Source organism: Drosophila innubila (assembly GCF_004354385.1).
Source record: "Drosophila innubila isolate TH190305 chromosome 3R unlocalized genomic scaffold, UK_Dinn_1.0 2_E_3R, whole genome shotgun sequence".
Lineage (NCBI taxonomy): Eukaryota > Metazoa > Arthropoda > Insecta > Diptera > Drosophilidae > Drosophila > Drosophila innubila.
In genome coordinates this window covers 9308819-9332354 of record NW_022995380.1, presented here as the reverse complement: position 1 = coordinate 9332354, position 23536 = coordinate 9308819, and the positions used below count along the sequence as shown (strand labels likewise).

The following is a 23536-nucleotide window of genomic DNA, read 5'->3' as shown; positions in this document are numbered from 1 at the left end:
AATCGATATGCTTTGCAAAATGCTGGAAATCCTTTCACAAGGTCACTCGATAAATTGACCAAATACTCAGACAATTTGGCCGAATACATAAATAATATATACACGTAATCATTGCTCCCGCTGGATCCATTTAGATAAAATGCCATAGATATCAATCGACGACTTGTAATTATTGTTTAAGGCAGAATAATCGAATGGGTCAGACAGCCAAATACCCCGTGCTGGGAGGACTGCCTGACCATCAATCAAAACATACAACTGCAGTGACAACGAGACAAACAACAAGAAAATCAAATGTAACCCATTTTTATATAGCGTGGACATTGGCCTGTCTACGTTTTAAAGGGAACATTCTAGCTGACCAGCCAGCAGACATTTTAATTGCGAGGCCAAAGCCATGTCCTTAGTCCTTGGGGTAGTTTATATGGTATGTGTTATTAGTGTTGGCTTTGTTTGAACATTTCGAAATTGTTGTATTGCGTGATTACATTGTTGAATCAAATCGAATATCAAAATGGCAATTTTTGTTGTTTTTTGTGGTCTCAGTTCTTTAGTAGATGTTAAGTATAATAGAAAATTCCAGTTACATTTATTTAGCAGTCCGATATTACAAAAGTTTTCACTGCGTTTTATTTTGTTTTAAAAGAAAAGTGAGCTTAAACAAAAACTGATTCTAAAATGTCATTAGTTTATCTACTTTGCGTTTTTGTTTGTTTAATTTGTTTATCATACAGGATATCTACTAGCCAAGTAGGCTCTGCTAATGCGTTGAATGGCTCAAGTCCTTGCTAGTTGACAAAGTAAAGACACAAACCAATGTGTTGAAAATCAATGGTGGCGAGTTTCACCATAAAAAATTAGTGGTGCTGCAAACCAAAAGATTTACTCAACTTTTAAAAAATATAATTCACCACGGAGCTGAAACGCAAACGGCGCGCAATTCAAATTTAGTTTAGAATTTTGTTGGCAAAAAATTAACAATTTAATTAATATTCCATCCAGTTGCAGCAATTTTTCCTCTCAAAAGTTGGCAACACTCACAGACAGGCTCAGATCATTAATCAAGTCAACTTACTTAGAGAGCACAATCTTCGTCCACTCTTTATTCTCATATTATACTTTAGCATTAATCCCTTTTGTCTGACAAGCTACCACCTCATTCCACTTAAATTACACCCTTCCTTCCGACAGTGGCACACGTGATTATTCAAAATATTTATTACCGTCTCCCACATGAGTTGTAATTACAATCGGCGCATGTAAATGAGACGACTCGAGTAGAAAAATACACCCGCCAGTCAGCCGCAGGATTAACCCCTTTACGCACATGTGTGGCAAAGATTTCACGCATCGCTACCACAAATGTTTGTTCTACAAAGGGAGAGGTGAGGGGGAATTCACAAAAAAGTTACAAAGTGAATCCAATAAATATGCGACACACACTTTTTAATTAAACGCACATTCAAACTCCACATGGAACATGTCGCCTGGGGAAAAAGGATGTTTACCCACACACGTGGTGTTAGATATATAATCAGGTTGATTCTACGAAGCCTTTTTATGGTTGCACTTAATCAAAAGAAGTTCGCTTACATCAAAGTAAAAGTTAAGCGCCAAGAAATTAACAAATTATCCTTAATGAGTTGGTGCAGTCTAAGATTAAATTACATTTAATGCCTAACCTCAAGTTTGATCCAATTTCAAAGGCGTTCACATATTTAAAACAATATAATTTAATTTTTAAAAATGTTTAATGTTTTATTTAGTTGACGTTACGCTCTTCAGCTCATGTAAAAGAAAGCGCCAGAATTTGTTGTTACTTCCCGTTAATGAACTGAATTAGCACGAAGTCGCCGACTGCGGAAAACTCTCTAGACATTCAGGTAGTTGTCTGGGAATTCGAAGGTAACATCGCGGCCGGTAAGCTTCTTGTAGACCGATGTGAAGGTGTCAACCTAAAGATGAGAAAACAAGTTCAAAGATTAGATCAACTTATCGAAATTATAAACAAATTTATTAGTGTAAAACAGTCGAACTATTTGCTGCAACATGATTAGTTGCAACAAGATTTGGTTCGACGGGTTTGTTTATTTTTCCGCCGATGTAGGAAGTCCCAAGGCACCAGGCACAAAACGGCCCTTGGGAGGCAAATAGGCGGGGGCAAATGAACTGTATCTGAGTGTCGGATATGTGAATGTGACCGGCATTTAGTAATGTCAAAGCCATAGACTAAAGTCAGCTCGACATTATGGAGTAAGCGGGTCTGGTGATTCATGTGCGTTCTGTTTGACAATCGCTGAACGAGGAGACGAATTCAGCGAATAACACAAGAACGGTAAAGGTTTCAATATAGTTAAAGATGCATGTAAACAGCGATAAGTTATGTAGCAGCCTTGGCATATTGATAGGCTCAACAATGTGGAGTAAACTGATTTAAAGTTCACTGTGCGTTCTGTTTGACAATCGCTAAACGAGGAGACGAATTTAGCGAATAACACAAGAACGGTAAAGGTATCTATATCTAGTGAGGATTACTTAAGGATGCATGTAAACAGCGATAAGTTATGTAGCAGCCTTGGCATTTTAATAGGCTCAACAATGTGGAGTAAACTGATTTAAAGTTTACTGTGCGTTCTGTTTGACAATCGCTGAACGAGGAGACGAATTCAGCGAATAACACAAGAACGGTGACGATATCAAAATGTGGCCAATATATGGAGATGTGCGCCCGCAAGGATGCGTTGATGGCGCGCAATAACGAGTTATTGGCTATGTTACTATGTGTCCCCTTTGACAATCACGGCGCTTAAAGAACGCGCCGCAAATAACACGGGGACAAAACCGAATCCGACACGACACTGCAGAGTTAAATATGATGATGAATATATGTAGAAAGAGATGCCACACTTACTTTGTGTTCAATGGTGGTCTGTTGGTTCTTGTCCAAGTGCACCTTGACCAGCTGAGAGCCGTCGAGCTTGACGCGGACACGCTTGCCCACGATCTCAGCGGGGAAGACCAGATCCTCAAGGATGGCATCGTACACAGCGGTCAGGGTACGGGAGCGTGGACGCTTCTGTTTCAGCGGGTTGCGCGCTTTACGGGTTGGCTTTGGCAGAATCTTGCGCTCGCCAATGACGACAACGTGCTTGCCGGAGAACTTCTTCTCCAATTCACGGACCAGAATGATCTGGATCTTCTGGAACACCTTCTGCTGTGGAATGGGCACGTAGATGATGACGGCCTGCACACACACACACACAAGAAGAGAAAGATTAGTCCAACTTAACAGTAGCAACAACAACAACACTCACCTTCTTGCTGCCGAACTCAATCTCGCGTGCACGGGTAATGTGCAGATCACGGAGGTAGGGCTTCAGGTCGCTGTTGGCCTCAAGCTCAACCAGCGCCTGGGCAATCGACTTCTCGAACTCATCGGGGTCCGAGCCGCCGGGTTTAATAATCTTGGAGCCGATAGCCATCTGAAAAGCGAGTGAATGCAACTTTAAATATGCTGAAATAATGCAATAAACAACACACTACAACAGCATTGCCGCAAATTACAATTTAACTCCCATTGCAAGTTGCCGTCAACTTTTTGCAATCGTTTCACATCGGCGTTCTTTGAACGCTTTTTATTCCGCACTTTGTGGCATTTTAATTAGTATTATACATTTTAAACATTTTCTCATTCATTTTTGGCTTTGCGTTGCATGTTGCGTTGATTTTTCGACTTTTTCAAGGCGTTCACAGAAAATTTACACCAACCTTTGTCGACTATTTTGACAGGAAAGGAAGTCGACGCTGTGACACTGAACTGTGCAAAAGTCATAGGCACGCAGGGTTGCTTTCAACGTGAAGTTGGCCGCGACATTTTGGTGTGTGCGCTTGCCGATGGATGGCGCCAGTGTGCTTTTAAATTTTTGGTTGTTTTTGAACAAAAACAAAAAAATATAATAAAAGGCTATTAAAAACTTGAATTATAAAATAAAATATTAATATTAATCCTATGCAATATCACAAAAGGGATATCTGAAATATATAAGATATAATATATTAAATTATTTAAATTTAATTGTATTAAAAAAGCGACTTTTACTTACAAATTTATGTGCATATACTTACTTTCACTTAATGTTAGGAAAATATCAACTGGTATAAATTAGAATATTGTTTAAATTCTTTATTGACACAGCTGAAAATAGCTATAAAAGAATCAAGCTCAAATATGAAAGAATAAAAAAATGCACACGCTTAAATACATACACACATGCATAATATTCCCCCACTTTATCAATTTCACTACATTTTTTATATGACATACTCATATATTTCGAAAAAATCCCCTTTAAGGGAATGCTAGTCAACGATTCCATACTCTGCGGTCACTGCTTATCAGCATCGATGGGACGCTTGCGGTATAAAAGTGCCGTCGGCAGCCCAGTCAAGTCATCAGTCACACAGCTTCAGTAAGAGCAACAACAGCTTCAGTCCAGTTTCCAAGGAATACACACAACTTCTAGCTCAACATGAACTTCAATAAGATCTTCATCTTCGTCGCCCTCATCCTGGCTATCAGCTTGGGTCAATCTGATGCCGGTTGGCTGAAGAAGATTGGCAAGAAACTTGTAAGTCCACTGAAAATGTTTATAATGTATGCAATTACTTATGATCTGATCCTTACAGGAACGTGTTGGACAGCACACTCGGGACGCCACCATTCAGGGCTTGGGGATTGCCCAACAGGCTGCAAATGTGGCCGCCACCGCCAGGGGTTAACCATTTATATATTAATTATTTATTAAAATTATTAAATAAGTCTATAAAATACATATTGTAAATATAAAGTATCGAACAAAATAATATATGTTTCTCAAAAACACACAAAATAAAACAACTGTAAAATAACTGATAGCAGTAATCTCACACCTAATGTACTCAAATACATTTATAATTATATTTGAATAAAGAAAATATAAGTAAAAAGTGCAAATAATTGTTTTGCAGTTTCATGTCATCTGAAAGTGACACAACTATAAATCAGAGACTGTAATCATTATAAATTGTATTTTAAAAACAAGCCGCGCCCTGCTCGCTTAGCTCGTCTACCCCTTGTTAACAAAAACAAACATCAGAAAAATAATTATTTTATGAGTCTTATTTTGTTGCAATACTTTATTAAAAGTATATACATCTAAAGAATAAGAAGTCTTTTTGTTTCATGTAAATGGAAAATGATTAATTTCTTTTTTAATTTCTGCAGATGTCTGAATCAATCAAAATCTAACAGCTATAGCTCAGTCCACTTGTTCCGAGCAGATTTTATTAAGCTCAGAAGGCCAATTGAATACGTTCAGTATAAATATTCTGCACTACTTTAAGAAAATGTTAAATGAAGCACACTCAAAATAAAATAAAATAATAATGATTTTTGTCAGATGATAACGATTGGCTTACATCAGATGTCATACATCTAGGCAATCTTGTGTCGAGTAGATTGCATTATTCCAGTTTGAGATTAGATTCAGAATCAATTAATGACTTATAAACATCTCATTTATATAGAAAGATTTTATAGCTAATCAAAATTAAAACTTTTTATAAATAATTTAAATAAAGTATATATCCAAGTTGTGTATTTTATTATAGTGAGTATTTTTTTGTTATAACTTTAATTGAATAAATAAAACCTTAATTAATAAATTATTATAAACTTATATTTAATATTTAGCCTCTGACAGTGGCTGCTACATTCGCAGCCTGTTGGGCAATTCCCAATGTCTGAATGGTGGCATCCCGAGTGTGTTGGCCAATGCGTTCCTGTCAACATGAAAATGATTATAAGTTAAAGATTTCATTATGCATTAAAGTGACTTACAATTCTCTTGCCAAGTTTCTTTAACAAACCAGCTTCAGATTGGCCCATGCTAATGGCCAGAATGAGGGCGACGAGGATAAAGATCTTATTGAAGTTCATGTTGAGCTTAATATTTACTTGGAGTGAATAAAATGAATATAAACTTGAGCTGTTGATACTGCAACTAAGCTTGAGCGACTGATGAACTGTTTGGCTGGATCTTACTTTTTATAGTTACCTTTATTCAAAGAAAGAGATCCATGTATCTTCAACGGGGATTTTGCTTGGCCAAAAGTACAAAGTTATGGAAAAACGGATTACCATCAAACATAATTTTTCGAATCATTTTAATATTCATCAGCTAATTAAATATTGATGATTGGAAACAGTGGACAAAATTGCCTATTTTCTATAACGAAAGGTTTACCAAATACAGTAACTATAAACTATAACAATATTGAATCATTTGCTTAAACGTCAGCTTCACAAAGTGCACAAAAAGTATTCTATCAAACAGACTCATTGAGAAATCTCAGTTTTTCAATCTTCTATAAATTAGCAATTCCTCTAATATAGTCATCGAAAGTGGTTTTGTCGGGTAACCACCAAACATGTTTGTCATGCTTTATACGAGTTTACTACCAACAGCAGTGGAAACAACAACATCTGAGTGAATTTCAAACATTTACTGCGAAGTAACTTATGAATGAAAACTTACCCGGGGCTTTTCTATTGTGTTTCTACACTTCGACATGAATATGCCACTGACCACTTTCTATAATAATAATAGAATAAAAGTCAGTTATATATTTGAATTTTGGGATTTTGGTGGGATAAAATTAAAATAACGTTATCTTATTATAATATTAAGCATACAATTCTTTTATGTTCTTCCGTGATTTGTTAAGCCAATATGAATTTAACTTAAATATAGAAATAAATTTAAAAAGCTTTAGTAGATACCATTAATCATAAGTTAAAAAGTGTATATTTATGTAATATACATAATATTTCCTTCTTTAACAATTCATTTACATTTGGTTCTTTTTTTTGAAAGACTCAAGCATTCAGTACTTTTTTCTGAAAAAATCCCCTTTAAGGGAATGCTAGTCAACGATTCCATACTCTGCGGTCACTGCTTATCAGCATCGTGCCGTCGGCACCCAGTCAAGTCATCAGTCACACAGCTTCAGTAAGAGCAACAACAGCTTCAGTCCAGTTTCCAAGGAATACACACAACTTATAGCTCAACATGAACTTCAATAAGATCTTCATCTTCGTCGCCCTCATCCTGGCTATCAGCTTGGGTCAATCTGATGCCGGTTGGCTGAAGAAGATTGGCAAGAAACTTGTAAGTTCACTGAAAATTTTTATAGTGTATGCAATTACTTATGATCTGATCCTTACAGGAACGCGTTGGCCAGCACACTCGGGACGCCACCATTCAGGGCTTGGGAATTGCCCAACAGGCTGCAAATGTGGCCGCCACCGCCAGGGGTTAAGACTATAATTATTATTTATTTATTAAACATTATTTATTAAAACACAAACAATTGTAAATATTAATGTTAAAAAAAATTAATACACTTTTTCAAACTTAATTATAAAATACAAACAAATCACATTAATTTTGTACATACAAACATATATTTAGGAAAATATACAAAGATACATTTGTTTAGTAATAAATAAGTAATCAAAGTTTTCTTATTTCATTTGAATCCATCATAAAAAATCTAATCTAATAATATCGCGTGGCTTAAATCTGAAACAAACTTGATCTGCGTGGGGTCTATAGAGATCGATGTGCCAAATTTGTTTATTCTATCTCTTTTAGTCTCTGAGATCCTTTTGTTTATACAGACGAACAGTCGGTTTTTCGCGATTTGCGGGGACGGAAGGGGGCGTGTTAAAAATGTAAGACAAACTTGACCTGCTCTAACGCATTTGTAGTCTAGTTTCATATCTTTTTCTTTTATAGTCTCTGTCCGTCTCACACGGACGGACAGACGGACAGAAGGACGAACGGACGGACGGATAGACGGACAATCTATAGAAAGGAGCAAAGCGAGCAGACGACGAAGCGCCATAGCCAGAAATATTTTCAAGAGTTAAATATTCTTAGCAGCTTAAGGTAAAAGTTTATTAACAGAGGTGTTGTACAAATCTCTAAAAGCGCCGGAGCAACCCAAAAGCAAAACAAGCAAGCATTGCTTTCAAATGTAAAAAAAATTGTTGAGAGATTTCACAAAGAGAAATAATTATTGAATTCAAATAAAATAATTTTTAATTTTAATAAAAATGCATAAAATCCCTTTTTATTTGTTAAAAATAATTATATAAAATATTTCTCAACCTAAAAATGTTGTTAAAGCTAGAAGAAAGCCGATTTTATTTGACTTCGAAAATATGTTCGAAAAAACTAAACCTCTGACATTTGAGGAACACCGACATTTCGAACTGTTGTTTTCAAAAGCAATTCTCTTCAAAAACTCTAGACATTTTAGAATCACACCTGTAAATAGTCTTTTATTCGAAATTACTCAAATTAATTTAAAAATTACTTTGGCATTTATTTTAAGTCTTTTGCCGCTGGCTGTGGCTGCCACATGTACCTTTATTGACAGACAAGAGACAAAAGATTAATGTTTATAGGACGGGGATTTTGTTGTCCAAAAAGTACAGAAATGCGATCCACGCTTGGAAAAAAACGCTTTGACATCAAACATTTTTCTGGGAATCATTTGAATATTCATCAGCTAATTAAGTATTTTATAGATTAGATATTATGGACAAGTATCTTGACATGTATTTTTCCTTACAGACGGTATTCCCCAGAAACATTTATCACAAAAATATTAAATCATTTGTTTGGACGTCATCTTCATAATGTGTATAACAAGTGTTCTAACATTAAAATATCTCAGTTAGATTTCCCGGTATTTCGGTGTTCTCTCAAAAAGCTAATCCCTTAATCTAGTCATAGAAAGTGGTTTTGTCGAGTAACTACCGTGTTTGTCATGTTCATACGAATACAACAATCACAATCAAATCCACATCAATGATAACAACAACAAGTGCATGATATACAAACATTTACTACAAAGCAATTTATGAATGAAAACTTGCTTGGGTTTTTACTAATTTGTAAAAACAACCACGACATGAATATGCCACTGACCTTTCAGGTTTCTCTCTGATGACAATGACGACGACAGTGACTGATCAGCGAGCAAACACGTAATTGAAAGCACCTCAATATCAGGTTTTATTTCTTTTTTTTAATATGGTTGTTGTTGTATATAGCTGTACTTGCTTTGATTCTGTTGCCATCTAGCTTTATCAGTGTCTCTTCCTAGTAATCAGCTCAGCTGTGCTCTGTTCTGCTGTCTTTTACTCTCGACCTGCATTCGAATCAAATGTGAATCCCGGCGATTCCATTTGCAGGCGTCTTGAGTAAAGTTCCCCGCGTTATTGTTGTTTGCCTAGTTGTTGGTATACCAATACATAAAGGGGTGTGTATAGGTAGATTGTTCTCAATTAAAAATGAAATATGCTTGACATTGAGCAGTGCAATAAAGAAAACAATAAACTGTTAAGGGAAGCAAACAAGACATAGCTTTACGTCAGCACATCTGTATACCTTATTGCAGAAATAGATCTAAATCGCTTAATATACCCCACTTATTACCAGGTCTTTTTATTGTTTTATGAATACTATTCAGTTCTCATTTCTACGTTATAATCAAATATTTAGCTCATTATGGTTATTATTAAGTCTATTCATACACCTGATTAATAGATTGTATTCATTTAATCTTGAATAGGTCAGCGTGGTCAAGGCTGCAGATTATTATATATATTTTTTTTGTCTTAAGTAGACTTAGGTCGAGGGAGGCTTAACTTAATATTTACCTGCATTAAAAATATAATTTCAGTTGCTCAAATTCAAAGTCTATGATAATGCTAAGATCTGGTATTAAACTGGTGTTGCTAATATTTTGTCATTTTTATTCAAACTTTATTATAGAGTATATTTCTTCTCATTCATTCATTGACTTGATTCCTTCAAAAGTATCAAGTTCTGTTAGAAAAGTTTCTACGTAAGAACCCCTGCTGAGATATGCAAAATGCTGACAAAAACCAGTTGCATTTATTGTCTTAGTTATGCTTCTCTGGGCGCTCAAAGTCTTTCACCAGAATTTGCCTCATTATGCGAGTGTATCTCTAAAAAGTCAGAGTTGGAGTTGGAGCAGGAGTTGAAGTCAGAGTTGGTGCCTGGAATGTGGCAGTTATGACATATACTTGTAGTCCTGGGTGGCTGCTTTCGGTTGTGCCTGTCACTCAGCGGTTAATTCGAGCGATTTTATTTACATTTTACCAAATGCCTCGCAACAAAAACAGCAACAGAGCCGGAAAGCAACGTACAGCAAACTTAGACTCTGCTGTCAACTGGTTCGACGGGGGATGCCGCCGAAGAGCTGAAAGGGATGGGGAAGGGAGTGAAGAATAGGGTAGGGCTGGCTGAAGTCAGAACCCAGAACCGTAAAGCGCTTTTACTTGTTAAGGAAATTAGTGGCATATCCTGACAATGCGCATATCCTCCTATTTCAATTCTAGCCTATCTTTGTGTTTGTCTTGTGTTGATTTAATTCATTTGTTGTCTTTGCTCTACTCATATTAAATCCCTTGATGCTGTTGCTTTTTTTATAGCAAAAATTAAAGTCACATTTTTGGTGGTTGATAGTGCGTGTGCGTGTGTGTGTGTGTCTATGTGTTTGAGTGCCTTACCCCGAGCGTGTGGCAAGCAAACTTGCACCACAATCATGAGTACAGTTGTGCTTTTCTGCATTTGATTCGCAAATAGTTATAATTATTATTATTATTATTGTAGAGGGGAAAACTGCACTCCGACCCTTTGGGTCTATTTTGCCCCCTTCTGAGCCTATAGTTCATCCATCAAACCTATTTCTCGCACAAATAGTTATAATTACATTAACAACAATATTCTGAAAATGTACAGCTGGACAAAATGTAGAGCTTTCGAAATTTCGAAAGACTTTAGAAAAATCAATTGCCTTTACTTTGCTTATCTAAGTTTGTTTGACTTGGACTAGTACAGAATGGCTTTATTCTTGGCAAATATCTCAAGTATCTCTCAAAGGTTCAAAATTCAACAAAAAGAAAACAATGAACTTGGTTTATATTTGAGAACATAAATATTTTCTTGTTAAAGATTTGTCCCATGTGTAGATTTGTCCAACGCGTTAAACTAAATGATACATCATACATCAAACAAACAGGTGCAACAGTTAGCAGAAAGATTCAGATGAATAAATTTTATACTGGCTTACATTTTTTTGGGAGCTGTGGAGTTTTATACAAAAATACAAGATGGGAGCCCCAGTTTCAAGATCTTCTCAGTTGTCAAAGTACACGTGCTAACAAGACCAAAATCACAATTTTTGATTTTTTTAATACGCCCTGAAGACAATGCGCTTAGATAAGATATTAGTTATATTATTATAAACACTATTAATAGAATATTTACCTTTCCTCAGATCTCATAAGTTTGACTAATGGTACTATTTCCATCTAATACAATTTAAATTGTGGTAGAAACTCTGTCAGCCTATATGAAATGAATGTAAGCTTTAATTGAAACAAAAATGGCTGTGTAAAAGAATATAAATCTATTCAAAATGTTGAATTATACAAGTCCACTTAAGCCATTTCCGGCCGGTTATGATAGCATAGGAATATCCATTTAAAAATTACTTTATTAGCCAATCTAACTTAATTTATTTGTACTTCACCCATTTCCAAATAGATGATCTGATCGTAGTAATAAATTGACATAAATAATTACAATGGCTTATGATTCAAATGGTTTTTGGTATTGCCTTTCTTTGTTTTGTACTTTTTATGCCAGAAAAAGTCCCCGGACCGCCAACGCTCTGCTTTGTCTCAGTAGGAAGCTTATCAGCATCGGTGAGCTGTTTACTTGTATGACCAAAGGTATAAAAGGCGCTGTGTCGGCTCTCAGAAATCATCAGTCACACAGTTCCAGCTGCAAGCTTAAGTCTCAACTTGCAAAAATCCAGAAAACTCACATTTCAACATGAACTTCCACAAGGTTTTTATCTTCGTCGCTCTCATCCTGGCCATCAGCTTAGGTCAATCTGAGGCCGGTTGGTTGAAGAAGATTGGAAAGAAAATCGTAAGTTTCTTGAGTGTTTTCTTAATATGAACGATTTCTTACGATCTTTTTTATCTTAACAGGAACGCATTGGCCAGCACACTAGGGATGCGACCATTCAGGGATTGGGAATTGCACAACAGGCTGCGAATGTGGCCGCCACTGCCAGAGGCTAAGGATATTAAAATATTATAAAATATTAATAATTAATGTATTTATTTATATAACTTAAGTACTTCGGCTTAATAAATATACTTACCCAAAATTAAATATATTCTGTTTATCCATATTTGTAATTTAGTTTAGACTATTAATCAGAAATCATAATAAAAATAATGCCAGATTAGACTTGCAGTCTTGAAGAAATATCTTGGTACACTTAATAAACTAACTAAATAAAGTGTTATATAATAATATAACATAGTAGTATAACATGAGCAGCTGACCTCATGATGGTTTATAAATTACATTTTTATAAAAAAATATTATTTCCGGAGCCTTATTTTAAATAGAGTCGCAAAACCAAAGTCTGTTCCAATACATACATACATTATCTTACGTTCGAGTAAAAACATACTTATTGATGTTCACTCAAGTATAGAAATTGCCAGGCGGGTTTTCGAGTTTAGATTACAGTGCGAATTTCTATCAAATCTCTCGTGTAATGTATACTTTTGGTTGCTTTCGTTGTTTAATAGCTTAAGTCAGGCTTAACTACCGGTAATTATATATTTTTGACTAGCATCAACAGCCGAGTCTATATAGCCAAGTCCGTCGGGGCGTCTGTATAAGCATATCGATCTCAGAGAGATAGGACTACCAAATTTGGCACACAATTCGGAGCAAAGCCTTCACAGACAATGTATTTAAACAAATGCTTTTGAATTTGTATCTAAAGTTATCTATTTTCATTATCCATTATCGTATTTAATCACAACAAATCCGGGCAAAACGAACGTTTAAAGTTGGTATAATATCTAAGCGCCTAAAAGTATGTAGTGACTATCCTATAGTCGGGGTATCGACTGAGAACAAACTTGTTAAGAATGAATTAATTTAATCGTAATTTCTATACTTATTACGTAGAGGGAAATTTCGCATTTTTTGGAACTTGAATTTGCAGACCAGTTTTGGTAATACTTGCAATCAGTATGATGCAAATTATATTTTATATTATTAGAGATTTATAAAACGTGTCTGAATATATAATATGTATCACAACAGAAAGGTGTCATTAAGTAATTTCCAAGTGATTCACAAAAATAACCGTTTCCCCAAACAATGTTTGCGGATCAAGTTTATACCTGTTTGTCAATTAAAATTCACTTTTTGTAGAATACAGTATGATGATTTTTGATATAAAAGCAGCTGCTTTCGACCATTTCAGTCATCAGTCTGCCGGCTTCAACTGAAGAAGTAAACACTCCGAGTTCTGTTTCAAAGCTTATTATGAATTTCAAAAAGATCTTCCTCTTTATTGGCCTTATACTAGCAATTAGTATTGGTCACACTAAGGCTGATTTTTGGAAAGACCTCGTAAGTTCCACTTGTTAAATAGGCTTGTATATATATATTATAAATTTTATCCTTCCGTTTTTTACATATTTCAGGAGCGCGTTGGTCAACACGTACGGGATGCCACAAATCAGGTTCTTGACATTGCTCAAAAGGGAGCAGATGTGGCAGAAAAGTTTAAAGACATAAACGAAAACAGTTCTTAAATAACAAAATACTTATTATTGTGAACTCGGTAATATATAAAATAAACAAGCTTGCAAACAAAATTCATGATTTAAGGATATGTTCTTTATTTAATCTACAAATATCGTATAGATTGGATAACATACTCATACTTTACTATGAAAAGGATTTAATTCGGTACTTATTATATTACTTTCATATAAGTACGAGTATTATTGAAATACCCATTTACATTTACATACTCATATTTACGTACAGTTGGTGTTTGAGTTGTTCACAGGGTTGTTATGCCACCGAGTGGTGCCTCAGAATAGTTCTCACAGTAGATGTAACCTTCCACCAATTGCACAAGTGTAAGAGCTCCCTTGGTAATAGACCCTTTGCCATTTGGCCCTTGGCCTATACCCAAAACCCGCCGACTGTTGTCTCTGTTGCTGGTCATTTTGAACATAAAACGCGCTAAAATGTCAAAACACTTGTGAATCTCAGGGGTTGGGTTGAAGGAGGTTTCACTGTGCCTCATGTGTGTTGCTGTAATTTGCTTTGATTTACTTGCCCCAGAAGTTGTGGACACGTGACCACAAAGTTTACATTAAATTATCGGAAAATAAATAGGTATATGGTTTGCATTAAAGTAAGCAAGTCGAGTGGCGAGGAAGAAGATAGGAATTGAGGGGAAAATACTTGGTGGATTACCTTTCCATTTTTAAAAGTGAGCAATCGAATTGAATTTAAATACGAGTACAACTTCGAATACGAATAGAGACGCCTAATTACATGGCATCTCCATCGGCTTAGGGCAATTCGCCTGGGAAATCGACAGCTTGAATGACAATCCGCGCATCCTGGCGAGACTTTTTAATGTCCTCGCAATCGCCGACGGCGTCGTCGATGGTTGTAAAACTCGTAGAACCCGCGGCACATGGTCTGAATTATTGACGGCTTAGGCGGCACAAGTAGCAGTCAATCATTATCATTTGAGCGCCGCAAATGCTCTGATTAGAACGCCACTGTCAATGCATTTGAATAACAATAAAGATCAGGTTCCATCTGCCTCTTTGTAATTTATGCATTGATTTCTTCATTCTCTCCCCGCCTGCTCTGCGCTTAAGTAATAATCATTTTTAAATTACAAAAAAATGAAAGAAAGATGGAAAATGCTGCGCACATCAACATCTCGTCGTACAAGTAATTTAACAACTTCCTGACGCCCGCCCGTTGCGAGGATTGTAAAATTTCATAAATCCGGCGCGCAAATCCTGGCGAATCATCAATAAGCTGTCCATGGGGCCATCAAACAACAGCAGCAACACTTGAAAATATGTTGAAAATTGTAATATGCGTCGCAGCATCTAAATAGATACGACTACATATATTTGCCGCAGTGTGTGGCACCCCGCGAGGCTGCCCCAAGCTGCCTCTTCAGCAAGCGTTTACAATCCATTGAGAAGCCGCCGATGTATCAATAATATTTACTCGAACTTGAGTTCAAAAAGGTGGTGAAAGTTATTTCAAAATATTCACAGATGATGGGAGGAGGGGAAATGGCAGAGGGTTCAGCTAAAAATAATGTTTGACTTAATTTCTTTTATGGCTCAATATAACCATTATTCGCACTACTTGAGCCCGACCGTCGACATAATCAGCAAATTTAAATTCAATTCGCAGCGATTTTAAAATGTTGCCCCTTCGAGGGGGGCGTGGCGGGTGTCAGAAGCACTTTCAACGAAATCGTGCCGAAAATTTACTGACTTTTTCATGGGAAAATTGTGCCACGCACTCCGAGCGTAACATTACAATTTTCCTTCGTGTAAATTTTAACTGCATAATTTATCATATTTAAGAATCTATAATCCCTGTACGAATTTAATCCGAGATTTTATATTCCAAGTGGACATTTAATGTCGTCCAGCTTCAATTCTGCGAGTTTCATCAATGTGGCTGCAATCAGAGCCCGCCTTTGTTCAAGTCAACATTCTAAACGCGTTATAAATCATATAGAAAAACCTTTTATTTCATTATTTCAAATAGATTTTCTATTTCGGCGGAAAATAAGAATAAAATTCGCTGAACAACGGCAAGGAAAACAATGCAAAATAATTCAATTTATAAAACATTTTTTCTTTTTCTTTTTTATGTCCTGTACTGATTGAGAAGGGTATATCAAATAGATATAACCTTAATTCAGATAATTGCCTTTTGCTTTCATGTGAAATCTACTTACCTGCGAAGTATTAATATATGTAGCTAAGAGGAGATTTTATAACTGATTAATTACGTTTTTATAGCAAAATGATTTATCAAGGATAATTTTTATAAGTTATGTATTTTTTTTATGTATTTTTTTTTTATCAGCATTGTTATATTTTGAAATTTTCTCACTATCTATCTAACAACTTTCATAACAATCGCCAAGTTACTGGGTATCTCCTAGTGAGCACCATCGCTAAACATTTGCCAACTTGTTCGCCTTTTTTCGTTTTTTGAGATAGTATTGAATGAATGGCTGACTGGGTGAATGAAAGCAGGCGAGCATGAAAAATACGATGACGATGTCCTAAGGGCAGGGGCCAAAGGAAAGAGGGCAGAGGGCATTGCGAGTACGTGTACATTTCATACGCAATTCAATTGCTCTATGGAATGTATGGAATTCGGTTGAGGTACTCACATGTCGCCTGCTCGTTGCCAGATTTATGGCCAGCTTGATGATGGCGCATTACATTGTTCAAATTAATAAAGGTGGCCCGACCCCTTGGCACTCGGATCCGGTCAGGACCAGCCACAGTCTGTGTCCTGACAGCGGCCGCCCTTGTCGCGACCCCTCACCCCTTTCGAGCCACGGCATAACAATTTAATAAACACAACAACAACAAGAGCAATGGAAACAACTATGACAATGACAACAGGCGCATAGATTTCGAGCTCTTTTGGGTGCATTTCAGGCACAACTGAAATTGTTTTGCCTGTGCTTTGTTTGTATCACAAGCACAAAATGTTTTTTATCACAACTATTCAGCCAAGCATTGTGTTTAGGCACTGAACTGCGTTCTGGTCCCCTCCCTGAGTCGCATAACTCTTGTGTAACAAATAGAAATTATTGAAATACTGTCGATTTCCACACGAATGCTTCACAATGATAAGATTTTTCGCCAGATCAAATTAGATCAGATCGTGTGAGGATGATAAGCCCTAGTTATGAATGTTAAACATAAGAAATTCAATTGGAAATCTGAAGAGTATTTTTCACATATTTATGAATATCTATAGTTATGAATATCTATAAAAATAATTGCGCAATTTCTTTTCTTGATGGATTTGAAGCAATTCGGGTTTTATTTATTTATTTTGTTTAACTTAAACTAAGAGCAGTTGAGCAAAAGTAATTACAAATTCAATAGTTAAAAAAATAAGTTAATAATTAAAAAATTTGCATATATTATTTTATATCATTTTTAATAATATTGGAATTATTATATTATAAAGAATATTAAAGAGGTATAAATATAAATATATATTTAATATTATTACGAACTTCAAATTGATTAACATGTTAAGGAGAACAAATTAATTCAAATAGTTCGCATCTCTCTTTATTTAAGTGAGACTATTATACAAATCTATGATCGGACTTAGAAAATAATCTCTACAATCTCTTATAATCTCACAAAGAAGAACACTTTAATGCATATTATAATAATGAGTATAAAGGCAACACGTGTATAGATCGTAGGCTTTAGTATGAATTTAGTATTCAGTGTGAGAACATAATGAACAAAATAATACTAATACTTTTGTTGCAAGTTGTTTCAACACTCGGTCGAACTTGTAACACGAATGAGACATGTGTGGCATTAATTGAATGTCAGGAACTTATGCAAAGCAGTCAGGAAGTTCGAGCAATGAACAAGTGCGACCAGCCGAATAAATACTGCTGTCCAGAAAATTCTAATAGGGTGACTGATATACTCTCAAAAGAACTAAAATTTCCTGAAGACTGTGGATCAACTCCAATGTATGGTGTCAATCGTGTGGTGGGTGGTGGAGTCATCGAGCCAGACGAGTTCAGCTGGTTGGTCAGCCTGGAGTATGCTCTTTCAGGAGGAACCTCTGCGATCTGTGCGGGTGCTATTATTAATTCGCTCTATGTACTGACGGCGGCTCATTGTGTGATTGGCAACAGTATTCGAGAAATGGGAGGACTGTAAGTAGTCAATGAGTTATTAGTTTGTTAACTACTAGAATTTTTAAAATTTTTTTTTTTTAGCAAGGCAGTTCGATTTGGAGACTTTTCAAATGGGCAGAAATGTGATTACGGTACTTCCACTTGCCAGCATTTTCAGCGTATTGCCATTGAGGAGATAATAGTTCATAAAGATTACATGGAAGACGACAGAATGCGACTACTCTATGACATATCCCTATTGCGGCTAACGAAACGGATTCAGTTTACGGACGGATTGAAACCGATTTGTTTGCCCTTTGGCAATAACAGTCACATAGTAGAACCAAGCGCTGATACTTGGGTAACACTCACCGGTTGGGGTCGAACTTCGTCACTAGCTGACCCAATAGCAAAGCGTGCCGTGTCCATTCCATTGTGGACAAAATCCAGATGTCTGAATGATACTCGCAGAGATGAGTCCCAGATCTGTGCAGGTATTTCTGGAAGGGGTTCGTGCCATGGAGACTCCGGAGGCCCCCTAATGCACGAGTTTGAAAACAAACGTATGGTTCTTGAAGGCATCATGTCGTATGGCGGTAAGGAATGTGCCACCTTCACATCTCCTGGTGTTTGCACACGAGTGCGTAGTTTCGGTGACTGGATTGAGATCAACATAAGAATGTAATAGAAAATATAATGATAACGATATTGATCGCAGCGCTAAGATTTATTCAACATATTTTATAGATATGTACACATAATAGTAGAGTCGCATCAACATGAATGCAATAACAAAATTGCACTGTGGTGGTATTGTGTGATATTGCACTTATATCAATGTCAATCACTAATTTGTGTATAATTAACTATAATTTAAAACAAAATCTCAACTGTGAGATATTTTGTATTCCGATGAATCGTTTTAAAAACTGATAGTTATGATAGTAAGTACAGCACGATTCAAAACCACTAACCTAATTGGATGACTTTAGCTCTAGATCCTGAGTTTGTTCTTGGAAAGGTGAATAGACTTGACTATTGATAATGAACAAATATAACATATATGTATAAAAATAATGTCACATATTAAACTTTTATAATTATTCTAAAAATAAATATAAAATAAAAAAGAAACTATATATCGGAACACCGAATATTTGATACGCTTGCACAATCCAGTAATCAATTTCTGAATAATCGAACCTATGACAGTTATATGAACTTGTACTTAATTTTACTCAGACTGTTACATTACTAATAGACTAATTTGCATAGAATCAAATGGATAAAGGGACATAGCTATATCAACTCTTCTCATCGTCTTGATTTTTAGGGACTTTCAAGCCTCCTTCTATCTGTATTGCACAACGTTAATACATTTCTTTAACAGGGTATAATAATTTCTTTAAATAACATTTCTTATCTCACAAAGTAGAAGCACTGTATAATAAAAATTGCGAGGGTAAGCATTTAAGTAATTGGCTCAAGTAGGAAAGCAAAAAATGAAAATTCATTTATTTTATAACATAGCTATCCTTTGAGGAAAATGCATGCAAATAGTGAGCCTCGTCAAGATCCCCACAATAGTGATTTATTTCAGAGGTTAACTCTTTATTTGATTGAGAACAACCTCCAGTCATTTTAATACACGTTACTTAATAATTCTATGTTGTATTTGTTGAAATGTATGTATTAGAATGAAAGGAAGCACCACATTTAAAGAATATGTATTCTTGATCATTTTTGTATGTGCACCTACGAAATTAAAATTTTACTTAATTTGTTTCTTATTATAAAAATGGTGTTTACAAACATAGGCTAAGGACTGATCAACCCACTCTCGTATATGAATGAGTATAAAGGCAACACAGGTATGGACCTTATGTTTTAGTACGAATTTTCTATTCAGTGCGAGAACGTAATGAATAAAATTATAATATTTCTTCTTCTGCTGCAAGCTGCCTCAACGCTCAGTCGAATTTGCAAATCGAGTGAGAAATGTGTGGCATTGCTTGAATGCCCGGATCTTATGAAAAGTAGCCTAAAAGTTCGGGCTTTGAATAAATGCAACCAGCCTCGGAAATACTGTTGTTCCGAAAATTCCAATCGGGTGCCTGATATACTCTCGAAAGAGTCGAAATTTCCTGAAGACTGCGGATCAACCCCAAAGTATGGTGTCAATCGTGTGGTGGGTGGTGGAGTCATCGAGCCAGATGAGTTCAGCTGGTTGGTCAGTCTTGAGTATAAAGAAGGAATCTCAGGAATCTGCGGAGGAGCCCTTATTAACTCCCTTTATGTACTGACGGCGGCCCATTGTGTGACTGGCAGAGTTTTTGAAGGATACGGAGAACTGTAAGTGGTCATGGAATAATTCTTGTTCAGTTGAATATTATTTTTCCTTCAGCATTGCAGTTCGATTGGCAAACTTTCGTAATGGACAGAAATGTGACTATGGTATTTCCACTTGTCAGCATTGTCAACGTGTTGGCATTGATGAGATAATTGTGCACAAAAATTACTTGGTAAACGACAGAACGAAAATACTCAACGACATTTCTCTAGTCAGGCTGAAAAAGAGGATCAAGTTTACGGACACATTGAAACCTATTTGTCTGCCTTTTGGCATTAACAGTCACATAGTGGAACCAAGCGCTGATACTTGGGTAACAGTCACCGGATGGGGTCGAACTTCGTCTCTAGCTGACTCAATAGCAAAGCGTGCTGTGTCCATTCCATTGTGGACAAAATCCAGATGTCTGAATGATACTCGCAGAGATGAGTCCCAGATCTGTGCAGGTATTTCTGGAAGGGGTTCGTGCCATGGAGACTCAGGAGGCCCCCTAATGCACGAGTTCGAAAACAGACGTATGGTTCTTGAAGGCATCGTATCGTATGGCGTCATTGAATGTGCCACACCTACTTTCCCTGGTGTTTTCACACGAGTGCGTAGTTTCAGTGACTGGATTGAGATCAACATGATAATGTAATAGAAAACATAAGGAAAACATATTACCAAAAATAAATCTCGCTAATATATGGTATATAACATCGTACAAACATGCACGTTTTGTGCTCTTATCTTCAGAGTTTCTTCCTATGTACATGTCAATACAATTTTTTTGTAGCGACTAGAGATGGGCACGGGCCTTCTTTTTGAGGCCCGAACCGATCAGATTTTCAAAAAATATTCCGCCCGGCTTAATATTATTATATAATAAAAAATATTGTTAAATGATTGTTTCTGTATTCTTAGTTTTTTTCCAAAATCAAACAATATTTTAGAGTGTCTTTTTATTATGTTTGACTGATTGTTTTCTTTGTTAATTTTGGCGAATCAAAATTATTATTATTATTAATATTAAGCTTGACAAACATAACGATGCGTAAGGTAAATTTTTAAAGAATATTTTTTACCAATTCATATATAAAGTATGTGTGAAATCGTGACTTTTTTGAAGAGGCCCGCGGGACACGAAGCCCGAAAATGCCCGCGCCCATCTCTAGTAGCGACTCAAAACATATTCTTAACTGGGAGAACAATAAATTTTTGAGTCTACTGATATTTCTTCCGGACACTATTATCCTATCGCTATGAAATTTTTTGAAAAGATTGACGACATTGTAGATATTTAAAGCATGCCTCTTTCTGCGAGTCACATTAATTGTCTTCAAGGAAATAGGAAGTACAATAATTAAACAAGTAGAAGATTGATGAACAACATACAAACAATATGGAAATGATAACCCAATGACACGCGTAATCTTAATTGAGTTTCTGTGGAAATGTCATAAACTGCCAATTTGTATCAATCAAATCACAAAGATGTGAATTCGCTCATTTCAAGCAATCTTAAAGCTTTTAACTAAACAAAACGAAATCTGATTTAAGAACATGGCTTACAATGTTATCATACATTATGTGGTTTTAATCTTAAGCCAGTCATATAGTAAGTTCCGTTATAGTAAACTGATACTGCTGGGATTTTAAAACATAGGGTTCACCATCTGTGAAGCTTCTGAACACATGGCTGAATATATTCTGAATTTATATATTTTATTGGGTCGAAGATGCCTCCATCTGTCTGTTTCCTTAATTGTCACAATCTTATAAGCTAATAATTGTGACGTTTGGGCGATTAATCATTGACTTTCTATCTATTGATAAGATATTTTTTTTTGTAATTACAATTAGTTAAATCTAATTAAAAACGAAACATTTGAACTAAACATTTCAGATCACATTTATTTTCTTAAACATAAACCATATAAAAATATCACTGCGGACGGCAGTTCGCGTTAGTGACGAAAGCAGCACGAAGGGAGCGAAAGGCGACTAACTATATATACAGCTAAGTTGGAAAATTTGCTACGACTGTCCGATCAGATCAAGTTATATACCGATCGAAAGGTTTAGTCCTAAAAAAAAAAAAACCGAAAATTGGCATTCGGCACTGCGCAAAAAGTAATTTTTATGTACAAAGAAGCTCACCCTTTTTGCTCACAGTGCACAATGCCAATTTTCGCTTGTTTTTTTTTTATTAATTTATATTTTTATTTAAAATTTTTAGATGAAACTGAATTTTGTTCGTCACAAAATTGGATATCAGAAATTTTGGGGCTAGAAATTGCTTTCGTCACTAGACTTTTACCTCGTGTAGAGGTTTTTTTTGTGGGATAAATGTATATATATATTTTAAATTGCTTGATTTTGTATTCCTATAATAAATCTTAATGTAACTATGTATACTGGCAATCCAATTAAAACTTACACCACGTACTTTGACTTTCAATTAATAACAATTTAACGCTCTGTTGCCAGTTTACCAGTTTTGTCGATTATGAAGATAAAAGAAAATGCGATTTTCCTATGACAGGCACACGTCAGTTTTGGGACAGGCGCAGATTAATCTCGTTCCTTGGCAGAAATTTCGAAAAATAATTATTAATGAGGCGCATGTGTGAGTGGTAAAAGTCTTAATCAGAGGAAAATAAAAAAGAAGGAAAGCAGTAACAGAAAAAGCAAAAGCCGACCCTCATTAAGGGGAAATTAGTTTTGCCAAAGTGTTTGGTCTGATTTCTCGGGCGGGATATTTGAACTGGTGTCAAAATGAGATGAACAAAGACCCAGACCCGGGACACACTTTTGGGGTGATTAAAAGCGGAAATGAAGCAAACAGCTCGAAGGACCAGTCCACCAGTCGACCAGTTTCCTTTTGCCTTTTGTGACGTTGACACTTCTGCGATTAGCGCAAATCAAATTCAGTCAGAGAGGTGTCCAAATTGCAGAGGATTAACTCGAAGTTGAACAAAATTGAGCCAGTTACGAAACCTCATACTCGTAGCCGTATTTCTATTGTCATCAGGTTTTCCCAGGCGCTTTTCCTTTTTCCGTGCGCATTTCATTTGAATTAATTTGTGGCACTCAAGTGGCACACATAAATCCTCGGCTTCGTTGCATTGTCTCCCTGTGTCCTGTCTTGAGTACCGTGCAGGACTGAAGTGGACGTTGCCTTTGAGTGCACTTAATTATGCGGAAATTGGAGTGACAATGTATGCGACCTCCTTTTTCCTTAATTTCTCACTTATTTTACACAAAATGTGCGGCAATTATTTTTCA

The 23536-nt window shown here is 35.9% G+C and overlaps 8 protein-coding genes and 4 non-coding genes across 12 annotated transcripts; 6 read left to right on the top strand and 6 right to left on the bottom strand.

The window, feature by feature from the left end:
- Nucleotides 1–1732: 1732 nt before the first annotated feature.
- Nucleotides 1733–22802, bottom strand: LOC117792744 (40S ribosomal protein S7). Its single transcript, XM_034632993.1, has 6 exons — nt 22792–22802; nt 17379–17385; nt 3769–3780; nt 3315–3482; nt 2912–3244; nt 1733–1955 (listed from the first exon to the last, which is right to left on the bottom strand). Exons 4-6 carry the CDS (start codon nt 3480–3482, stop codon nt 1872–1874), a joined length of 585 nt encoding a protein of 194 aa, XP_034488884.1. The 5' UTR covers nt 3769–3780; nt 17379–17385; nt 22792–22802; the 3' UTR covers nt 1733–1871.
- LOC117793081 lies at nt 2193–2336 on the bottom strand. Its single transcript, XR_004618223.1, has one exon. It is a non-coding gene; the product is annotated as a small nucleolar RNA psi18S-1377 (small nucleolar RNA).
- Nucleotides 2362–2506, bottom strand: LOC117793083. Its single transcript, XR_004618225.1, has one exon. It is a non-coding gene; the product is annotated as a small nucleolar RNA psi18S-1377 (small nucleolar RNA).
- On the bottom strand, nt 2544–2688 carry LOC117793082. Its single transcript, XR_004618224.1, has one exon. It is a non-coding gene; the product is annotated as a small nucleolar RNA psi18S-1377 (small nucleolar RNA).
- Nucleotides 2700–2839, bottom strand: LOC117793084. Its single transcript, XR_004618226.1, has one exon. It is a non-coding gene; the product is annotated as a small nucleolar RNA psi18S-1377 (small nucleolar RNA).
- LOC117792746 (cecropin-C) lies at nt 4468–4847 on the top strand. Its single transcript, XM_034632995.1, has 2 exons — nt 4468–4628; nt 4687–4847. The coding sequence occupies exons 1-2, from the start codon at nt 4530–4532 to the stop codon at nt 4777–4779; spliced, it is 192 nt and encodes a 63-aa protein (XP_034488886.1). The 5' UTR covers nt 4468–4529; the 3' UTR covers nt 4780–4847.
- Nucleotides 5665–6053, bottom strand: LOC117792749 (cecropin-C-like). The gene is made up of 2 exons (XM_034632999.1): nt 5879–6053; nt 5665–5820 (listed from the first exon to the last, which is right to left on the bottom strand). Exons 1-2 carry the CDS (start codon nt 5975–5977, stop codon nt 5728–5730), a joined length of 192 nt encoding a protein of 63 aa, XP_034488890.1. The 5' UTR covers nt 5978–6053; the 3' UTR covers nt 5665–5727.
- Nucleotides 7033–7427, top strand: LOC117792747 (cecropin-C). Its single transcript, XM_034632997.1, has 2 exons — nt 7033–7208; nt 7267–7427. Exons 1-2 carry the CDS (start codon nt 7110–7112, stop codon nt 7357–7359), a joined length of 192 nt encoding a protein of 63 aa, XP_034488888.1. The 5' UTR covers nt 7033–7109; the 3' UTR covers nt 7360–7427.
- On the top strand, nt 11916–12253 carry LOC117792748 (cecropin-1/3). The gene is made up of 2 exons (XM_034632998.1): nt 11916–12077; nt 12140–12253. The coding sequence occupies exons 1-2, from the start codon at nt 11979–11981 to the stop codon at nt 12230–12232; spliced, it is 192 nt and encodes a 63-aa protein (XP_034488889.1). The 5' UTR covers nt 11916–11978; the 3' UTR covers nt 12233–12253.
- On the top strand, nt 13452–13852 carry LOC117792745 (cecropin-B-like). The gene is made up of 2 exons (XM_034632994.1): nt 13452–13592; nt 13667–13852. Exons 1-2 carry the CDS (start codon nt 13506–13508, stop codon nt 13775–13777), a joined length of 198 nt encoding a protein of 65 aa, XP_034488885.1. The 5' UTR covers nt 13452–13505; the 3' UTR covers nt 13778–13852.
- Nucleotides 17589–21154, top strand: LOC117792742 (CLIP domain-containing serine protease 2-like). The gene is made up of 3 exons (XM_034632992.1): nt 17589–17958; nt 18022–18618; nt 20922–21154. The coding sequence occupies exons 1-2, from the start codon at nt 17630–17632 to the stop codon at nt 18602–18604; spliced, it is 912 nt and encodes a 303-aa protein (XP_034488883.1). The 5' UTR covers nt 17589–17629; the 3' UTR covers nt 18605–18618; nt 20922–21154.
- Nucleotides 19852–20948, top strand: LOC117792741 (phenoloxidase-activating factor 1-like). The gene is made up of 2 exons (XM_034632991.1): nt 19852–20271; nt 20324–20948. Exons 1-2 carry the CDS (start codon nt 19949–19951, stop codon nt 20904–20906), a joined length of 906 nt encoding a protein of 301 aa, XP_034488882.1. The 5' UTR covers nt 19852–19948; the 3' UTR covers nt 20907–20948.
- Nucleotides 22803–23536: the final 734 nt, after the last annotated feature.

What these genes read in the sequence shown, in the direction of transcription:
- LOC117792741 (XM_034632991.1), top strand. Translation starts at nt 19,949, where the DNA reads ATGAAAAGTAGCCTAAAAGTTCGGGCTTTGAATAAATGCAACCAGCCT. An exon ending in TTTGAAGGATACGGAGAACT is followed by an intron (nt 20,272 to 20,323) that starts GTAAGTGGTCAT and finishes TTTTTCCTTCAG; the next exon opens with CATTGCAGTTCGATTGGCAA.
- LOC117792746 (XM_034632995.1), top strand. Translation starts at nt 4,530, where the DNA reads ATGAACTTCAATAAGATCTTCATCTTCGTCGCCCTCATCCTGGCTATC. An exon ending in AGAAGATTGGCAAGAAACTT is followed by an intron (nt 4,629 to 4,686) that starts GTAAGTCCACTG and finishes TGATCCTTACAG; the next exon opens with GAACGTGTTGGACAGCACAC.
- LOC117792748 (XM_034632998.1), top strand. Translation starts at nt 11,979, where the DNA reads ATGAACTTCCACAAGGTTTTTATCTTCGTCGCTCTCATCCTGGCCATC. An exon ending in AGAAGATTGGAAAGAAAATC is followed by an intron (nt 12,078 to 12,139) that starts GTAAGTTTCTTG and finishes TTATCTTAACAG; the next exon opens with GAACGCATTGGCCAGCACAC.
- LOC117792747 (XM_034632997.1), top strand. Translation starts at nt 7,110, where the DNA reads ATGAACTTCAATAAGATCTTCATCTTCGTCGCCCTCATCCTGGCTATC. An exon ending in AGAAGATTGGCAAGAAACTT is followed by an intron (nt 7,209 to 7,266) that starts GTAAGTTCACTG and finishes TGATCCTTACAG; the next exon opens with GAACGCGTTGGCCAGCACAC.
- LOC117792744 (XM_034632993.1), bottom strand. Translation starts at nt 3,482, where the DNA reads ATGGCTATCGGCTCCAAGATTATTAAACCCGGCGGCTCGGACCCCGAT. An exon ending in TTGAGTTCGGCAGCAAGAAG is followed by an intron (nt 3,245 to 3,314) that starts GTGAGTGTTGTT and finishes GTGTGTGTGCAG; the next exon opens with GCCGTCATCATCTACGTGCC. An exon ending in AGACCACCATTGAACACAAA is followed by an intron (nt 1,956 to 2,911) that starts GTAAGTGTGGCA and finishes TCTCATCTTTAG; the next exon opens with GTTGACACCTTCACATCGGT.
- LOC117792745 (XM_034632994.1), top strand. Translation starts at nt 13,506, where the DNA reads ATGAATTTCAAAAAGATCTTCCTCTTTATTGGCCTTATACTAGCAATT. An exon ending in CTGATTTTTGGAAAGACCTC is followed by an intron (nt 13,593 to 13,666) that starts GTAAGTTCCACT and finishes TACATATTTCAG; the next exon opens with GAGCGCGTTGGTCAACACGT.
- LOC117792742 (XM_034632992.1), top strand. Translation starts at nt 17,630, where the DNA reads ATGCAAAGCAGTCAGGAAGTTCGAGCAATGAACAAGTGCGACCAGCCG. An exon ending in ATTCGAGAAATGGGAGGACT is followed by an intron (nt 17,959 to 18,021) that starts GTAAGTAGTCAA and finishes TTTTTTTTTTAG; the next exon opens with CAAGGCAGTTCGATTTGGAG.
- LOC117792749 (XM_034632999.1), bottom strand. Translation starts at nt 5,977, where the DNA reads ATGAACTTCAATAAGATCTTTATCCTCGTCGCCCTCATTCTGGCCATT. An exon ending in AGAAACTTGGCAAGAGAATT is followed by an intron (nt 5,821 to 5,878) that starts GTAAGTCACTTT and finishes TCATGTTGACAG; the next exon opens with GAACGCATTGGCCAACACAC.